General features: G+C 36.7%; 1 protein-coding gene across 1 annotated transcript in view; it reads left to right on the top strand.

Moving 5' to 3' along the window:
- The window catches only part of LOC118381030 (rho guanine nucleotide exchange factor TIAM1-like), a 267,860-nt gene that overhangs the window by 79,547 nt on the left and 164,557 nt on the right, over window positions 1-23,756 (top strand). The window contains 3 exon segments of the mRNA XM_052468677.1: window positions 33-414; window positions 1,912-2,133; window positions 5,296-5,533. Coding sequence (XP_052324637.1) covers window positions 33-414; window positions 1,912-2,133; window positions 5,296-5,533 — 842 coding nt within the window.

The raw sequence follows: 23,756 nt of genomic DNA on the forward strand, positions 1-23,756 counted from the left end.
TGAATTAATCAAGTATTCTCTCTCTTTTTCAGCACAGAGGAGATCATCGACACCGAGGAGGCAGACGACAGGGACTTCCCTGATTGTGAAGGCCTGCTGGGGCTCGTGTCCCCAGAGGGTCTGGAGGGTGTGGACGCTGCTGGCAGGGCCAACTCCCTGGATCAGCTGTATGGCGGTCAGAAGACCCCAACTCGCCGGCCCGTGGCACGCTATGCTAAGTGGCACCATGACGCTAACCGCGAAGCCCGGGAGGGAGAGGACGATAAGATGCTGTCTCCGTCGGAGGAGGATGGGAACTCGTACGGAGCGTACACTCTGCCCTGTCGACGCTCACACTGCCTGTCTGAGGGCCTGACCAATCACCAGGCTGCCTCCTGTAACACCATGCAGGGCCGCAGAGCACAGACCATACAGGTACTGTAGGATCACAGTCGCTCGTGAAAGACTACACACCCCTTTGCACAGTCTTCACATTTTTGCTGCCTTAAAATGTCATCTGAAAAAGAGATTACATTAAAACATTCCTCGACTGATTTACACAACCTGCTCCACATTTTCAAAGTTAAAGAACATTTTCTAAATGACTAAGAAATACAAAATGAGGATCCATTGATTTGTCTATGTCTTCACGCCCCCAGAGATCATACTGGGTATAAGCACCCTTTGGCAGACATTATAGCTGTGAATCATTTTGAAGATTCTACCAACTTTACACAACTCTTAGGGTAACATATATCCATTGTTTTTGTCAAAATTGCTCAAGCTCAGAGATTCTGTTTGGAAACAATGGATATATTGCAGAATCCTGCATGCAGTCTCTCAATTTGGTGTTTGTCCCATTTTGTGAAGTCTTGGTTGGTGAGCTGACCCCAGACCTCACAACCATAAAGGGCAATGTGCTCTATGACTGATTCAAGTATTTTTAGCCAGATCCTAATTGGTATGTTGAATTTTATGTTCCTTTTGAAGAATGCCCTTCATAGAATGCCCTTCATCGAAGGCCCTTCTGGCCTTGTCTCTCAGATCGTTCACCTGCTTTGTGAAAGTTACCTGTGTGTGTGTATCTCACCCGTGTGTCTGTACGTGTGTGTGTGTGTCTCACGCGTGTGTCTGTACGTGTGTGTCTCACCCATGTGTTTGTGTGTCTCACCCTTGTGTCTGTACGTGTGCGTCTCACCGGTGTGTTTGTACGTGTGTGTGTCTGTCCGTCCCACCTCTACCTGTGTGTCTCACCTGTGTGACTGTACCTGTGTGTCTCACCTGTGTGACTGTACCTGTGTGTCTCACCTGTGTGTCTGTACGTGTGTGACTGTACCTGTGTGACTGTACCTGTGTGTCTCACCTGTGTGACTGTACCTGTGTGTCTCACCTGTGTGTCTGTACCTGTGTGTCTCACCTGTGTGTCTGTACGTGTGTGACTGTACCTGTGTGACTGTACCTGTGTGTCTCACCTGTGTGACTGTACCTGTGTGTCTCACCTGTGTGACTGTACCTGTGTGTCTCACCTGTGTGTCTGTACGTGTGTGACTGTACCTGTGTGACTGTACGTGTGTCTGTACCTGTGTGTCTCACCTGTGTGTCTCACCTGTGTGACTGTACCTGTGTGTCTCACCTGTGTGACTGTACCTGTGTGTCTCACCTGTGTGTCTGTACGTGTGTGACTGTACCTGTGTGACTGTACCTGTGTGTCTGTACCTGTGTGTCTGTACGTGTGTGACTGTACCTGTGTGACTGTACGTGTGTCTGTACCTGTGTGTCTCACCTGTGTGTCTCACCTGTGTGACTGTACCTGTGTGTCTCACCTGTGTGACTGTACCTGTGTGTCTCACCTGTGTGTCTGTACGTGTGTGTCTGTACCTGTGTGTCTCACCTGTGTGTCTGTACGTGTGTGTCTCACCTGTGTGTTTCCAGGATGTGACTGCTGGAGAGGGCAGTGAGTACGAGGACAGTGGCATCGACGGGGTGACGGCTTCGGGGGCGGAGCATCAGTCCCGGCGCTATAAGACCATGTCTATGTCCTTCTCCGTGTGCTCGGCGGCGGGGCGGAGCCTGTTCGCTGGCAGTGACAGCGGAAGCAGCAGCGGGGGAGGAGCCAGTGAGGGGGTCCAGGGGGTCTACGAGAACTTCAGACAGGTGGGTGGTGGTTCTGGTTCACACACACACACACATATACACACACACACACATACAGTTGAAGTCGGAAGTTTACCTCAACTAAATACATTTAAACCCAGTTTACCTCAACTAAATACATTTAAACCAAGTAAAAATGCTGTGTCTTAGGTCAGTTAGGATCACCAGTTTTATTTTAAAAATGTGAAATGTTCAAAATAATAGTAGAGAGAACTATTTCAGCTTTTATTTCTTTCATCACATTCCCAGTGGGTCAGAAGTTTACATACACTCAATTAGTATTTGGTAGCATTGCCTTTAAATTGTTTAACTTGGGTCAAACGTTTCTGGTAGCCTTCATACAAGCTTCCCACAATAAGTTGGGTGAATTTTGTCCCATTCCTCCTGACAGAGCTGGTGTAACTGAGTCAGGTTTGTAGGCCTCCTTGCTCGCACACGCTTTTGCAGTTCTGCCCACACATTTTCTTTTGGATTGAGGTCAGGGCTTTGTGATGGCCATTCCAATACCTTGACTTTGTTGTCCTTAAGACAACTTTGGAAGTGTGCTTGGGGTCATTGTCCATTTGGAAGAGCCATTTTCGACCAAGCGTTAACTTCCTAACTGATGTCTTGAGATGTTGCTTCAATATATCCACACAATTTTCCTTCGTCATGATATTTTGTGAAGTGCACCAGTCCCCCCTGCAGCAAAGCACCCCCAAAACATGATGCTGCCACCCCCGTGCTTCACAGTTAGGATGGTGTTCTTTGGCTTGCAAGCCTCCCCTTTCTCCTCCAAACATAACAATGGTCATTATGGCCAAACAGTTCTATTTTTGTTTCATCAGACCAGAGGACATTTCTCCAAAAAGTACGATCTTTGTCCCCATGTGTAGTTGCAACGGTAGTCTGGCTTTTTTATGGCGGTTTTGGAGCAGTGGCTTCTTCCTTGCTGAGTGGCCTTTCAGGTTATGTCGATATATGACTCGTTTTACTGTGGATATAGATACTTTTGTACCTGTTTCCTCCAGGATCTTCACAAGGTCCTTTGCTGTTGTTCTGGGATGTAGTATGTTCGTCTCTAGGAGACAGAACACGTCTCCTTCCTGAGCGTTATGACGGCTGTGTGGTTCCATGGTGTTTATACTTGTGTAATATTGTTTGTACAGATGAATGTGGTACCTTCAGGCGTTTGGAAATTGCTCCCAAGGATGAACCAGACTTGTGGAGGTCAACAATATTGTTTCTGAGGTCTTTTGATTTTCCCATGATGTAAGCAAATAGGCACCGAGTCTGAAGGTAGACCTTGAAATACATCCACAGGTACACCTCCAATTGACTCAAATGATGTCAATTAGCCTATCAGAAGCTTCTAAAGCCATGACATCCTTTTCTGGAATCCAAGCTGTTTAAAGGCACAGTCAACTTAGTGTATGTAAACTTCTGACCCACTGGAATTGTGATACAGTGAATTATAAGTGAAATCATCTGTCTGTAAACAATTATTGGAAACATTACTTGTGTCATGCACAAAGTAGATGTCCTAACCGACTTGCCAAAAGTTTGGCTATAGTTTGTTAACAAGAAAATAGTGGAGTGGTTGAAAAACACATTTTAATGACTCCAACCTAAGTGTATGTAAACTTTTGACTGTACGTGTGTGTGTGTGTGTGTGTGTGTGTGTGTGTGTGTGTGTGTGTGTGTGTGTATACACACATATATATATATACATACATACATACACATACACACACACACACACACACACACACACACACACACACACACACACACACACACACACACACACACACACACACACACACACATACAAGTTTGGTGTCATTTAGAAATGTCCTTGTTTTTGAAAGAAAAGCACATTTTTTCCATTAAAATATCATCAAATTGGTCAGAAATGCAGTGTTGACATTGCTAATGTTGTAAATGACTATTGTAGCTGGAAACGGCTGATTTTTAATGGAATATCTACATAGGCGTACAGAGGCCCATTATCAGCAACCATCACTCCTGTGTTCCAATGGTACGTTGTGTTAGCTAATCCAGGATGATCATTTTAAAAGGCTAATTGATCATTAGAACCACTTTTGCAATTATGTTAGCACAGCTGAAAACTGTAGTGCTGATTAAAGAAGCAATAAAACTGGCCTTCTTTAGACTAGTTGAGTATCTGGAGTATCAGTACTGATGCCTAGAAGGCCAGCATCCCGGAGTCGCCTCTTCACTGCTGACGTTGGGACTGGAGTTATGCGGGTACTATTTCACGAAGCTGCCAGTTGAGGACTTGTGAGTCGTTTGTTTTTCAAATTAGACATTCTTTCTAGTTTCGTCAGAGCCCGTTTGCGCTGTTCTGTGAAGGGAGTAGTACACAGCGTTGTACGAGATCTTCAGTTACCCTACTCTTTCACCAATCTCTGCAAGATCCCGGACACTTACACCTCCAAGTTGGTGGACATTTCTGGGGGGAACGGCCCTAGCCCTCAACATCCGATCCAACAGGTCCCAGACCTGCTCAATGGGATTGAGATCCGGGCTCTTTGCTGGCCATGGCAGAACACTGACATTCCACGCATGGAACGAGCAGTATGACTGGTGGCATTGTCATGCTGAAGGGTCATGTCAGGATGAGCCTGCAGGAAGGGTACCACGAGGGAGGAGGATGTCTTCCCTGTAACACACAGCATTGAGATGACAACAAGCTCAGTCAGATGATGCTGTGATACACCACCTCAGACCATGACGGACCCTCCACCTCCAAATCGAGTACAGGCCTCGGTGTAACGCCCATTCCTTTGACGATAAACGTGAATCCGGCCATCACCCCTGGTGAGACAACACCACGACTCGTCAGTGAAGAGCAGTTTTTGCCAGTCCTGTCTGGTCTAGCGACGTTGGGTTTGTGCCCATAGTCAATGTTGTTGCCGGTGGTGTCTGGTGAGGACCTGCCTTACAACAGACCTGCAAGCCCGCAGTCCAGCCGCTCTCAGACTATTGCGGACAGTCCGAGCACTGATGGAGGGATTGTGCGTTCCTGGTGTAACTTGGGACGTTGTTGTTGCTGAGTTTCCATTTAGTCTGTTATTCAGTTGTTTATGCTGCAAACAAATTGCTGTTTTGTTCAGGGACAATAACGTTTTATTGATTTGAATCTAATGTTATGATCAGGAGTTGGAGATGAGCTCGTGTCAGACAGAGAGTCTGGAGGAGGCGGGGTCAGCCCTGAGTGACGAACAGAGCGTCATGAGCTCAGCCTACCAATCAGATCCCCTGCTCAGCGTTGCCCAGGGAACCGTGAGGAAGGCGGGCCGTCTGGCTGTCAAGAACTTCCTGGTTCACAAGAAGAACAAGAAGGTGGAGTCGGCCACCAGGAGGAAGTGGAAGAGCTACTGGGTCTGCCTCAAAGGTACCTACCCTATCTACTGGCTCTATACACATTACAGCTACTTTATAACTAGTACCTACCCTACAGTATATACTGTATCCATACACACTGCTATAACTAGTACCTACCCTACAGTATATACTGTATCTATACACACTGCTATAACTAGTACCTACCCTACAGTATATACTGTATCTATACACACTGCTATAACTAGTACCTACCCTACAGTATATACTGTATCTATACACACTGCTATAACTAGTACCTACCCTACAGTATATACTGTATCTATACACACTGCTATAACTAGTACCTACCCTACAGTATATACTGTATCTATACACACTGCTATAACTAGTACCTACCCTACAGTATATACTGTATCTATACACACTGCTATAACTACTACCTACCCTACAGTATATACGGTATCTATATATATCTGTTACTACTACTATACCCTGTTACTACTACTACTATACCCTTTTACTACTACTATTACTACTATATCCTGTTACTACTACTACTACTACTACTATTACTACTATACCCTGTTACTACTACTATTACTACGATACCCAGTTACTACTACTATTACTACTATCCCCTGTTACTACTACTACTACTACTACTATTACTACTATATCCTGTTACTACTACTATTACTACTATATCCTGTTACTACTACTATTACTACTATCCCCTGTTACTACTACTATTACTACTATATCCTGTTACTACTACTATTACTACTATATCCTGTTACTACTACTATTACTACTATACCCTGTTACTACTACTATTACTACTATACCCTGTTACTACTACTATTACTACTATCCCCTGTTACTACTACTATTACTACTATCCCCTGTTACTACTACTATTACTACTATATCCTGTTACTACTACTATCCCCTGTTACTACTACTATTACTACTATCCCCTGTTACTACTACTATTACTACTATATCCTGTTACTACTACTATCCCCTGTTACTACTACTATTACTACTATATCCTGTTACTACTACTATCCCCTGTTACTACTACTATTACTACTATCCCCTGTTACTACTACTACTATTACTACTACTATTACTACTATCCCCTGTTACTACTACTATTACTACTATCCCCTGTTACTACTACTATTACTACTATATCCTGTTACTACTACTATTACTACTATATCCTGTTACTACTACTATTACTACTATATCCTGTTACTACTACTATTACTACTATACCCTGTTACTACTACTATTACTACTATACCCTGTTACTACTACTATTACTACTATACCCTGTTACTACTACTATCCCCTGTTACTACTACTATTACTACTATCCCCTGTTACTACTACTATTACTACTATACCCTGTTACTACTACTATTACTACTATATCCTGTTACTACTACTATCCCCTGTTACTACTACTACTATTACTACTATCCCCTGTTACTACTACTATTACTACTATACCCTGTTACTACTACTATTACTACTATATCCTGTTACTACTACTATACCCTGTTACTACTACTATTACTACTATCCCCTGTTACTACTACTATTACTACTATCCCCTGTTACTACTACTATTACTACTATACCCTGTTACTACTACTACTACTACTATACCCTGTTACTACTACTATTACTACTATATCCTGTTACTACTACTATCCCCTGTTACTACTACTATTACTACTATCCCCTGTTACTACTACTATTACTACTATATCCTGTTACTACTATTACTACTATCCCCTGTTACTACTACTATTACTACTATCCCCTGTTACTACTACTATTACTACTATATCCTGTTACTACTACTATTACTACTATCCCCTGTTACTACTACTATTACTACTATCCCCTGTTACTACTACTATTACTACTATCCCCTGTTACTACTACTATTACTACTATACCCTGTTACTACTACTACTACTATACCCCTGTTACTACTACTATTACTACTATCCCCTACTACTACTATCCCCTGTTACTACTACTATTACTACTATCCCCTATTACTACTACTATTACTACTATATCCTGTTACTACTATTATTACTACTATACCCTGTTACTACTACTATTACTACTATCCCCTGTTACTACTACTATTACTACTATCCCCTGTTACTACTACTATTACTACTATATCCTGTTACTACTACTATTACTACTATCCCCTGTTACTACTACTATTACTACTATCCCCTGTTACTACTACTATTACTACTATCCCCTGTTACTACTACTATTACTACTATCCCCTGTTACTACTACTATCCCCTGTTACTACTACTATTACTACTATATCCTGTTACTACTACTATTACTACTATACCCTGTTACTACTACTACTACTACTACTACTACTACTACTATTACTACTATCCCCTGTTACTACTACTATTACTACTATACCCTGTTACTACTACTACTACTACTACTACTATTACTACTATATCCTGTTACTACTACTATTACTACTATCCCCTGTTACTACTACTATTACTACTATCCCCTGTTACTACTACTATTACTACTATCCCCTGTTACTACTACTATTACTACTATCCCTGTTACTACTACTATTACTACTATATCCTGTTACTACTACTATTACTACTATATCCTGTTACTACTACTATTACTACTATCCCCTGTTACTACTACTATTACTACTATATCCTGTTACTACTACTACTACTATATCCTGTTACTACTACTATTACTACTATCCTGTTACTACTACTATTTACTACTATATCCTGTTACTACTACTATTACTACTATATCCTGTTACTACTACTATATTACTACTATCCCCTACTACTACTACTACATACCCCTACTTACTATTACTACTATCCCCTGTTACTACTACTATATACTACTATCCCCTGTTACTACTACTATTACTACTATCCCCTGTTACTACTACTATTACTACTATATCCTGTTACTACTACTATTACTACTATCCCCTGTTACTACTACTATTACTACTATCCCCTGTTACTACTACTATTACTACTATACCCTGTTACTACTACTATTACTACTATTACTACTACTATTACTACTATCCCCTGTTATCCTGTTACTACTACTATTACTACTATATCCTGTTACTACTACTATTACTACTATCCCCTGTTACTACTACTATTACTACTATACTACCTGTTACTACTACTATTACTACTATATCCTGTTACTACTACTATTACTACTATCCCCTGTTACTACTACTATACCTGTTACTACTACTATCCCCTGTTACTACTACTACTACTACTATCCCCTGTTACTACTACTATACTATCTACTACTATATCCCCTGTTACTACTACTACTACTACTATATACTGTTACTACTACTATTACTACTATATCCCTGTTACTACTACTATTACTACTATATCCTGTTACTACTACTTACTACTATCCCCTGTTACTACTACTATTACTACTATCCCCTGTTACTACTACTATTACTACTATATCCTGTTACTACTATACTACTTATCCCCTACTACTACTCTACTATCCCTGTTACTACTACTATTACTACTATATCCTGTTACTACTACTATTACTACTATATCCTGTTACTACTACTATTACTACTATATCCTGTTACTACTACTATTACTACTATCCCCTGTTACTACTACTATTACTACTATATCCTGTTACTACTACTATTACTACTATCCCCTGTTACTACTACTATTACTACTATACCCTGTTACTACTACTATTACTACTATCCCCTGTTACTACTACTATTACTACTATATCCTGTTACTACTACTATTACTACTATCCCCTGTTACTACTACTATACCCTGTTACTATTACTACTATCCCCTGTTACTACTACTACTACTACTATCCCCTGTTACTACTACTATTACTACTATCCCCTGTTACTACTACTATTACTACTATATCCTGTTACTACTACTATTACTACTATATCCTGTTACTACTACTATTACTACTATCCCCTGTTACTACTACTATCCCCTGTTACTACTACTATTACTACTATCCCCTGTTACTACTACTATTACTACTATCCCCTGTTACTACTACTATTACTACTATCCCCTGTTACTACTACTATTACTACTATCCCCTGTTACTACTACTATTACTACTATATCCTGTTACTACTACTATTACTACTATCCCCTGTTACTACTACTATTACTACTATATCCTGTTACTACTACTATTACTACTATCCCCTGTTACTACTACTATTACTACTATCCCCTGTTACTACTACTACTACTACTATCCCCTGTTACTACTACTATTACTACTATCTCCTGTTACTACTACTATTACTACTATCCCCTGTTACTACTACTATTACTACTATATCCTGTTACTACTACTATTACTACTATCCCCTGTTACTACTACTATTACTACTATCCCCTGTTACTACTACTATTACTACTATCCCCTGTTACTACTACTATTACTACTATCCCCTGTTACTACTACTATTACTACTATACCCTGTTACTACTACTATTACTACTATCCCCTGTTACTACTACTATTACTACTATATCCTGTTACTACTACTACTACTACTATCCCCTGTTACTACTACTATTACTACTATCCCCTGTTACTACTACTACTACTATATCCTGTTACTACTACTATTACTACTATCCCCTGTTACTACTACTACTACTACTATCCCCTGTTACTACTACTATTACTACTATACCCTGTTACTACTACTATTACTACTATCCCCTGTTACTACTACTATTACTACTATCCCCTGTTACTACTACTACTGCTACTATACCCTGTTACTACTACTATTACTACTATACCCTGTTACTACTACTATCCCCTGTTACTACTACTATTACTACTATATCCTGTTACTACTACTATTACTACTATCCCCTGTTACTACTACTATTACTACTATCCCCTGTTACTACTACTATTACTACTATCCCCTGTTACTACTACTATTACTACTATATCCTGTTACTACTACTATATCCTGTTACTACTACTACTATACCCTGTTACTACTACTATTACTACTATCCCCTGTTACTACTACTATTACTACTATATCCTGTTACTACTACTATTACTACTATCCCCTGTTACTACTACTATTACTACTATATCCTGTTACTACTACTATTACTACTATCCCCTGTTACTACTACTATTACTACTATATCCTGTTACTACTACTATTACTACTATCCCCTGTTACTACTACTATTACTACTATCCCCTGTTACTACTACTATTACTACTATATCCTGTTACTACTACTATTACTACTATACCCTGTTACTACTACTATTACTACTATATCCTGTTACTACTACTATTACTACTATATCCTGTTACTACTACTATTACTACTATCCCCTGTTACTACTACTATCCCCTGTTACTACTACTATTACTACTATATCCTGTTACTACTACTATTACTACTATATCCTGTTACTACTACTATTACTACTATACCCTGTTACTACTACTATTACTACTATATCCTGTTACTACTACTATTACTACTATATCCTGTTACTACTACTATTACTACTATCCCCTGTTACTACTACTACTACTACTATCCCCTGTTACTACTACTATTACTACTATACCCTGTTACTACTACTATTACTACTATATCCTGTTACTACTACTATTACTACTACTATTACTACTATACCCTGTTACTACTACTATTACTACTATCCCCTGTTACTATTACTACTATACCCTGTTACTACTACTATCCCCTGTTACTATTACTACTATATCCTGTTACTACTACTATTACTACTATCCCCTGTTACTACTACTATTACTACTATCCCCTGTTACTACTACTACTACTACTATCTATCCCTGTTACTACTACTACTACTATATCCCCTGTTACTACTACTATTACTACTATACCCTGTTACTACTACTACTACTATCCCCTGTTACTACTACTATTACTACTATCCCCTGTTACTACTACTATTACTACTATCCCCTGTTACTACTACTACTACTACTATCCCCTGTTACTACTACTATTACTACTATCCCCTGTTACTACTACTATTACTACTATCCCCTGTTACTACTACTATTACTACTATACCCTGTTACTACTACTATTACTACTATCCCCTGTTACTACTACTATTACTACTATCCCCTGTTACTACTACTACTGCTACTATACCCTGTTACTACTACTATTACTACTATACCCTGTTACTACTACTATCCCCTGTTACTACTACTATTACTACTATATCCTGTTACTACTACTATTACTACTATCCCCTGTTACTACTACTATTACTACTATCCCCTGTTACTACTACTATTACTACTATCCCCTGTTACTACTACTATTACTACTATATCCTGTTACTACTACTACTACTACTATCCCCTGTTACTACTACTATTACTACTATCCCCTGTTACTACTACTATTACTACTATATCCTGTTACTACTACTATATCCTGTTACTACTACTACTACTACTACTACTACTACTACTACTACTACTATTACTACTATACCCTGTTACTACTACTATTACTACTATCCCCTGTTACTACTACTATTACTACTATCCCCTGTTACTACTACTATTACTACTATCCCCTGTTACTACTACTACTACTACTACTACTACTACTACTATTACTACTATACCCTGTTACTACTACTATTACTACTATACCCTGTTACTACTACTATTACTACTATCCCCTGTTACTACTACTATTACTACTATATCCTGTTACTACTACTATATCCTGTTACTACTACTACTACTACTACTACTACTACTACTACTACTACTATTACTACTATACCCTGTTACTACTACTATTACTACTATCCCCTGTTACTACTACTATTACTACTATCCCCTGTTACTACTACTATTACTACTATCCCCTGTTACTACTACTATACTCCCCTGTTACTACTACTACTACTACTACTACTACTACTACTACTACTATCCCCTACTACTATATTACCTGTTACTACTACTATTACTACTATCCCCTGTTACTACTACTATTACTACTATCCCTGTTACTACTACTATTACTACTATCCCCTGTTACTACTACTACTACCTACTACTACTACTACTATTACTACTATATCCCTGTTACTACTACTATTACTACTATCCCCTGTTACTACTACTATTACTACTATCCCTGTTACTACTACTATCCCCTGTTACTACTACTATTACTACTATACCCTGTTACTACTACTATTACTACTATCCCCTACTACTACTATTACTACTCCCCTGTTACTACTACTATTACTACTATTACTACTATATTACCCCTGTTACTACTACTACTATTACTACTATCCCCTGTTACTACTACTATTACTACTATCCCCTGTTACTACTACTATTACTACTATCCCCTGTTACTACTACTATACTACTACTATATCCTGTTACTACTACTATTACTACTATCCCCTGTTACTACTACTATTACTACTATACCCTGTTACTACTACTATTACTACTATCCCCTGTTACTACTACTATTACTACTATCCCTACTACTATATCCCCTGTTACTACTACTATTACTACTATCTCCTGTTACTACTACTATTACTACTATATCCTGTTACTACTACTATTACTACTATCCCCTGTTACTACTACTATACCCTGTTACTATTACTACTACTACTACTATTACTACTATCCCCTGTTACTACTACTATTACTACTATCCCCTGTTACTACTACTATTACTACTATCCCCTGTTACTACTACTATTACTACTATATCCTGTTACTACTACTATTACTACTATCCCCTGTTACTACTACTATACCCTGTTACTACTACTATCCCCTGTTACTACTACTACTACTACTATCCCCTGTTACTACTACTATTACTACTATCCCCTGTTACTACTACTATTACTACTATACCCTGTTACTACTACTATTACTACTATATCCTGTTACTACTACTATTACTACTATATCCTGTTACTACTACTATTACTACTATCCCCTGTTACTACTACTATTACTACTATATCCTGTTACTACTACTATTACTACTATATCCTGTTACTACTACTACTATTACTACTATATCCTGTTACTACTACTATTACTACTATATCCTGTTACTACTACTACTATTACTACTATCCCCTGTTACTACTACTATTACTACTATCCCCTGTTACTACTACTATTACTACTATATCCTGTTACTACTACTATTACTACTATCCCCTGTTACTACTACTATTACTACTATCCCCTGTTACTACTACTATTACTACTATCCCCTGTTACTACTACTATTACTACTATCCCCTGTTACTACTACTATTACTACTATACCCTGTTACTACTACTATTACTACGATACCCAGTTACTACTACTATTACTACTATCCCTACTACTACTACTATCCCCTGTTACTACTACTATTACTACTACTATTACTACTATATCCTGTTACTACTACTATTACTACTATATCCTGTTACTACTACTATTACTACTATCCCCTGTTACTACTACTATACCCTGTTACTATTACTACTACTACTACTATTACTACTATCCCCTGTTACTACTACTATTACTACTATACCCTGTTACTACTACTATTACTACTATCCCCTGTTACTACTACTATACCCTGTTACTACTACTATCCCCTGTTACTACTACTACTACTACTATCCCCTGTTACTACTACTATTACTACTATCCCCTGTTACTACTACTATCCCCTGTTACTACTACTACTACTACTATCCCCTGTTACTACTACTATTACTACTATATCCTGTTACTACTACTATTACTACTATATCCTGTTACTACTACTATTACTACTATCCCCTGTTACTACTACTATTACTACTATATCCTGTTACTACTACTATTACTACTATATCCTGTTACTACTACTATTACTACTATCCCCTGTTACTACTACTATTACTACTATATCCTGTTACTACTACTATTACTACTATATCCTGTTACTACTACTATTACTACTATATCCTGTTACTACTACTATTACTACTATATCCTGTTACTACTACTATTACTACTATCCCCTGTTACTACTACTATTACTACTATATCCTGTTACTACTACTATTACTACTATCCCCTGTTACTACTACTATTACTACTATACCCTGTTACTACTACTATTACTACTATCCCCTGTTACTACTACTATTACTACTATCCCCTGTTACTACTACTATTACTACTACTATTACTACTATATCCTGTTACTACTACTATTACTACTATATCCCCTGTTACTACTACTATTACTACTATCCCCTGTTACTACTACTATTACTACTATACCCTGTTACTACTACTATTACTACTATCCCCTGTTACTACTACTATTACTACTATATCCTGTTACTACTACTATTACTACTATCCCCTGTTACTACTACTATACCCTGTTACTACTACTATCCCCTGTTACTACTACTACTACTACTATCCCCTGTTACTACTACTATTACTACTATCCCCTGTTACTACTACTATTACTACTATATCCTGTTACTACTACTATTACTACTATCCCCTGTTACTACTACTATTACTACTATCCCCTGTTACTACTACTATACTATCCCCTGTTACTACTACTATTACTACTATCCCCTGTTACTACTACTATTACTACTATCCCCTGTTACTACTACTATTACTACTATATCCTGTTACTACTACTATTACTACTATCCCCTGTTACTACTACTATTACTACTATCCCCTGTTACTACTACTATTACTACTATATCCTGTTACTACTACTATTACTACTATCCCCTGTTACTACTACTATACCCTGTTACTATTACTACTATCCCCTGTTACTACTACTACTACTACTATCCCCTGTTACTACTACTATTACTACTATCCCCTGTTACTACTACTATTACTACTATATCCTGTTACTACTACTATTACTACTATCCCCTGTTACTACTACTATTACTACTATATCCTGTTACTACTACTATTACTACTATCCCCTGTTACTACTACTATCCCCTGTTACTACTACTATTACTACTATCCCCTGTTACTACTACTATTACTACTATATCCTGTTACTACTACTACTATTACTACTACTATTACTACTATCCCCTGTTACTACTACTATTACTACTATCCCCTGTTACTACTACTATTACTACTATATCCTGTTACTACTACTATTACTACTATCCCCTGTTACTACTACTATTACTACTATATCCTGTTACTACTACTATTACTACTATCCCCTGTTACTACTACTATTACTACTATCCCCTGTTACTACTACTATTACTACTATCCCCTGTTACTACTACTATTACTACTATCCCCTGTTACTACTACTACTACTACTATCCCCTGTTACTACTACTATTACTACTATCCCTGTTACTACTACTATTACTACTATCCCCTGTTACTACTACTATTACTACTATCCCCTGTTACTACTACTATTACTACTATCCCCTGTTACTACTACTATTACTACTATCCCCTGTTACTACTACTATTACTACTATACCCTGTTACTACTACTATTACTACTATCCCCTGTTACTACTACTATTACTACTATATCCCTGTTACTACTACTATTACTACTATCCCCTACTATTACTACTATATCCCTGTTACTACTACTATTACTACTATCCCCTGTTACTACTACTACTACTACTATCCCCTGTTACTACTACTATTACTACTATACCCTGTTACTACTACTATTACTACTATCCCCTGTTACTACTACTATTACTACTATCCCCTGTTACTACTACTACTGCTACTATACCCTGTTACTACTACTATTACTACTATACCCTGTTACTACTACTATCCCCTGTTACTACTACTATTACTACTATATCCTGTTACTACTACTATTACTACTATCCCCTGTTACTACTACTATTACTACTATACCCTGTTACTACTACTATTACTACTATATCCTGTTACTACTACTACTACTACTATCCCCTGTTACTACTACTATTACTACTATCCCCTGTTACTACTACTACTACTACTATCCCCTGTTACTACTACTATTACTACTATCCCCTGTTACTACTATATCCTGTTACTACTACTATTACCCTGTTACTGTTACTACTACTACTACTATATCCTGTTACTACTACTACTACTACTATCCCCTACTACTATTACTACTATACCCTGTTACTACTACTATTACTACTATCCCCTGTTACTACCTACTACTACTATTACTACTATCCCCTGTTACTACTACTATTACTACTATATCCTCCTGTTACTACTACTACTACTTATTACTACTATATCCTGTTACTACTACTATTACTACTATCCCCTGTTACTACTACTATTACTACTATCCCCTGTTACTACTACTATTACTACTATATTACTACTATATCCTGTTACTACTACTATTACTACTATACCCTGTTACTACTACTATACTATCCTGTTACTACTACTATTACTACTATATCCTGTTACTACTACTATTACTACTATCCCCTGTTACTACTACTATCCCCTGTTACTACTACTATTACTACTATATCCTGTTACTACTACTATTACTACTATATCCTGTTACTACTACTATTACTACTATCCCCTGTTACTACTACTATACCCTGTTACTACTACTATTACTACTATATCCTGTTACTACTACTATTACTACTATATCCTGTTACTACTACTATTACTACTATCCCCTGTTACTACTACTATCCCCTGTTACTACTACTATTACTACTATCCCCTGTTACTACTACTATTACTACTACTATTACTACTATCCCCTGTTACTACTACTATTACTACTATATCCTGTTACTACTACTACTATTACTACTACTATTACTACTATCCCCTGTTACTACTACTATTACTACTATCCCCTGTTACTACTACTATTACTACTATATCCTGTTACTACTACTATTACTACTATCCCCTGTTACTACTACTATTACTACTATATCCTGTTACTACTACTACTACTACTATCCCCTGTTACTACTACTATTACTACTATCCCCTGTTACTACTACTACTACTACTATCCCCTGTTACTACTACTACTACTACTATCCCCTGTTACTACTACTATTACTACTATACCCTGTTACTACTACTATTACTACTATCCCCTGTTACTACTACTATTACTACTATCCCCTGTTACTACTACTACTATCCCCTGTTACTACTACTACTACTACTATCCCCTGTTACTACTACTATTACTACTATATCCTGTTACTACTACTATTACTACTATCCCCTGTTACTACTACTATTACTACTATATCCTGTTACTACTACTATTACTACTATCCCCTGTTACTACTACTATTACTACTATCCCCTGTTACTACTACTATTACTACTATATCCTGTTACTACTACTATTACTACTATATCCCTGTTACTACTACTATTACTACTATATCCCTGTTACTACTACTATTACTATATCCCCTGTTACTACTACTATTACTACTATCCCCTGTTACTACTACTATTACTATCCCCTGTTACTACTACTATTACTACTATACCCTGTTACTACTACTACTACTACCCTGTTACTACTACTATTACTACTATCCCCTGTTACTACTACTATTACTACTATATCCTGTTACTACTACTATTACTGTTACTACTACTCCCCTACTTACTACTACTACTATCTATTACTACTATATACCCTGTTACTACTACTATTACTACTATCCCTGTTACTACTACTATTACTACTATCCCCTGTTACTGTTACTACTACTATTACTACTATCCCCTGTTACTACTACTATTACTACTATACTACTACTATTACTACTATATCCTGTTACTACTACTATTACTACTATATCCTGTTACTACTACTATTACTACTATCCCCTGTTACTACTACTATTACTACTATCTACTATATCCTGTTACTACTACTATCTACTATATCTTACTACTACTACTATTACTACTATCCCTATTACTACTATCCCCTGTTACTACTACTTTACTACTATTACTTACTACTATCCCCTGTTACTACTACTATTACTACTATCCCCTGTTACTACTACTACTACTACTACTACTATCCCCTGTTACTACTACTATTACTACTATTACTACTATCCCCTGTTACTACTACTATTACTACTATATCCTGTTACTACTACTATTACTACTATCCCCTGTTACTACTACTATACTATATCTACTACTACTATTACTACCCCTGTTACTACTACCTCTGTTACTACTACTATACTATTACTACTACTATTACTACTATATCCTGTTACTACTACTATTACTACTATACCCTGTTACTACTACTATTACTACTATCCCCTACTATATCTACTATTACTGTTACTACTACTATTACTACTATCCCCTGTTACTACTACTATTACTACTATATCCCCTGTTACTACTACTACTACCCCTGTTACTACTACTATTACTACTATACCCTGTTACTATACCTATCCCCTGTTACTACTACTATTACTACTATATCCTGTTACTACTACTATTACTACTATCCCCTGTTACTACTACTTACTACTATATCCTGTTACTACTACTACTACTATATCCTGTTACTATTACTACTATATCCTGTTACTACTACTACTTACTACTATATTACCCTGTTACTACTATCCCCTGTTACTACTACTATTACTACTATATCCTGTTACTACTACTATTACTACTATCCTTGTTACTACCTGTTACTATCCCCTGTTAATATCTACTATTACTACTACTATCCCCTACTTACTACTATACTACTGTTACTACTATCCCTGTTACTACTACTATTACTACTATCCCCTGTTACTACTACTATTACTACTATCCCCTGTTACTACTACTATTATTACTATCCCCTATCCTATTACTACTGTTACTACTACTATTACTACTATATCCTGTTACTACTACTATTATTACTACTATACTACTACCTACTATACCCTGTTACTACTACCCTGTTACTACTACTACTATATATCCTGTTACTACTACTATTACTACTATATCCTGTTACTACTACTATTACTACTATACCCTACTACTATTACTACTATACCCTTACTACTACTATTACTACTATATCCTGTTACTACTACTACTACTACTATCCTGTTACTACTACTATTACTACTATATATCCTGTTACTACTACTATTACTACTATCCCCTGTTACTACTACTACTACTATATCCTGTTACTACTACTATTACTACTATATCCCCTACTGTTACTACTACTATTACTACTATATATCCCTGTTACTACTACTATTACTACTATATCCTATATCCTGTTACTACTACTATTACTACTATATCCTGTTACTATTACTACTATATCCTGTTACTACTATATTACTACTACTACTATATCCCCTGTTACTACTACTATTACTACTATACCCTGTTACTACTACTACTACTATATCCTGTTACTACTATATCCTGTTACTACTACTACCTGTTACTACTACTACTATACCCTACTACTATATCCTGTTACTACTACTACTATACCCTGTTACTACTACTACTACTATATCCTGTTACTACTACTATTACTACTACTACTACTATTACTACTATATCCTGTTACTACTACTATTACTACTATCCCCTGTTACTACTACTATATCCTGTTACTACTACTATTACTACTATCCCCTGTTACTACTACTATACCCTGTTACTATATCCCCTGTTACTACTACTATTACTACTATCCTACTATTACTACTATACTGTTACTACTACTATTACTACCTGTTACTACTACTACTACTATCCCTGTTACTACTACTATTACTATTACTACTATATCCTGTTACTACTACTATTACTACTATCCCCTGTTACTACTACTATTACTACTATATCCTGTTACTACTACTATTACTACTATATCCTGTTACTACTACTATTACTACTATCCCCTGTTACTACTACTATATACTACTAATATATCCTGTTACTACTACTACTATCCTGTTACTACTACTATTACTACTATACCTACTGTTACTACTACTATTACTACTATATCCTGTTACTACTATCCCCTATACTACTATACCCTGTTACTACTACTACTACTATTACTACTACTATCCCCTGTTACTACTACTATTACTACTATACCCCCCTGTTACTACTACTATACTACTATCCTGTTACTACTACTACTACTACTACCCTGTTACTACTCCTGTTACTACTACTATTTACTACTACTTACCCTGTTACTACTACTATATCCTGTTACCTACCTACTGTTACTACTACTACTACTACTATCCTGTTACTACTACTACTACTATACCCTGTTACTACTACTATTACTACTATTACTACTACTACTATATCCCTGTTACTACTACTATACTACTATCCCCTTACTACTACTATTACTACTTACTACTACTATTACTACTATCCCTGTTACTACTACTATTACTACTATCCCCTGTTACTACTACTACTACTACTATTACTACTATCCCCTGTTACTACTACTATTACTACTATATCCTGTTACTACTACTACTTACTACTATCCCCTTACTACTATATCCCTGTTACTACTACTATTACTACTATCCCCTGTTACTACTACTATTACTACTATCCCCTGTTACTATCCCCTGTTACTACTACTATTACTACTATCTACCCTGTTACTATTACTACTATCCCCTACTACTACTATTACTTATACTACTATTACCTACTACTATCCCCTGTTACTACTACTATTACTACTATCCCTGTTACTACTACTATCCCCTGTTACTACTATTATCTACTATATCCTGTTACTACTACTATTACTACTATCCCCTGTTACTACTACTATTACTACTATCCCCTGTTACTATCCTACTCCCTACTATCCTGTTACTACTACTATTACTACTGTTATCCCCTGTTACTACTACTATCTACTATCCCCTGTTACTACTACTATTACTACTATCCCCTGTTACTACTACTTACTACTACCTACTACTATATACCTATCCCCTGTTACTACTACTACTTACTACTACTCCTCTACTATTACTACTATCCCCTGTTACTACTACTATTACTACTATATCCTGTTACTACTACTATTACTATATCCCCTACTATCCTATATCCTGTTACTACTACTACTACTATCCCCTGTTACTACTCCTACTACTACTGCTACTATCCCCTGTTACTACTACTATTACTACTATACCCTGTTACTACTACTATTACTACTATATCCTGTTACTACTACTATTACTACTATATCCTGTTACTACTTACTACTACTATACCCCTGTTACTACTACTATTACTATTACTACTATATCCTGTTACTACTACTATTACTACTATACCCTGTTACTACTACTATTACTACTATTACTACTATATTACCTACTATCCTACTACTATTACTACTATCCCCTGTTACTACTACTACTTACTACTATCCCCTGTTACTACTACTATTACTACTATATCCTGTTACTACTACTATTACTACTATACCCTTTACTACTATCTACCCTGTTACTACTACTATTACTACTATCCCCTGTTACTACTATTACTACTATATCCCTACTATTACTACTACCCTGTTACTACTACTATTACTATATCCCCCTGTTACTACTACTATTACTACTATATCTACTATCCCTATACTGTTACTACTACTATTACTACTATCCCTGTTACTACTACTATTACTACTATCCCCTGTTACTACTACTATTACTACTATATCCTGTTACTACTACTATTACTACTATATCCTACTACTGTTACTACTATACCTGTTACTACTACTATCCTATATCCTGTTACTACTACTATTACTACTATATCCTGTTACTACTACTATTACTACTATCCCCTGTTACTACTACTATTACTACTATATCCCTGTTACTACTACTATACTACCTATTACCTGTTACTACTACTATTACTACTATACCCTCTACTACTTACTACTACTATTACTACTATACCCTGTTACTACTACTATTACTACTATATCCTGTTACTACTACTATACTATACCTACTATCCTGTTACTACTACTATATCTGTTACTACTACTACTACTACTACTATCCCCTGTTACTACTACTACTTACTACTATATCCTGTTACTACTACTATTACTACTATACCCTGTTACTACTACTATTACTACTATATCCTGTTACTACTACTATTACTGTTACTACTACTATCCTATCCCCTGTTACTACTACTATTACTTACTATTACTACTATCCTGTTACTACTACTATTACTACTATATCCTGTTACTACTACTATTACTACTATCCCCTGTTACTACTACTATTACTACTATCCCCTGTTACTACTACTATTACTATATACTACTACTATCCCCTACTACTACTATCCTGTTACTACTACTATTACTACTATACCCCTGTTACTACTACTATTACCTATCCTGTTACTACTACTATTACTACTATATCCCTGTTACTACTACTATTACTACTATCCCCTGTTACTACTACTATTACTACTATATCCTGTTACTACTACTACTACTATTACTACTATCCCCTGTTACTACTACTATTACTACTATCCCCTGTTACTACTACTATTACTACTATATCCTGTTACTACTACTATTACTACTATCCCCTGTTACTACTACTATTACTACTATACTGTTACTACTACTATTGTTACTACTACTATCCTGTTACTACTACTATTACTACTATCCCCTGTTACTACTACTACTACTATACCCCTGTTACTACTACTATTACTACTATCCCCTGTTACTACTATATTACTACTATCCCCTGTTACTACTACTATTACTACTATCCCTGTTACTACTACTATTACTACTACTACTACTCCCCTGTTACTACTACTATCCCCTGTTACTACTACTATACTACTATCCCCTGTTACTACTACTATTACTACCCTGTTACTACTACTACTA

The sequence above is a fragment of the Oncorhynchus keta genome, chromosome 18 (assembly GCF_023373465.1).
Source record: "Oncorhynchus keta strain PuntledgeMale-10-30-2019 chromosome 18, Oket_V2, whole genome shotgun sequence".
In the NCBI taxonomy this organism is placed as follows: domain Eukaryota; kingdom Metazoa; phylum Chordata; class Actinopteri; order Salmoniformes; family Salmonidae; genus Oncorhynchus; species Oncorhynchus keta.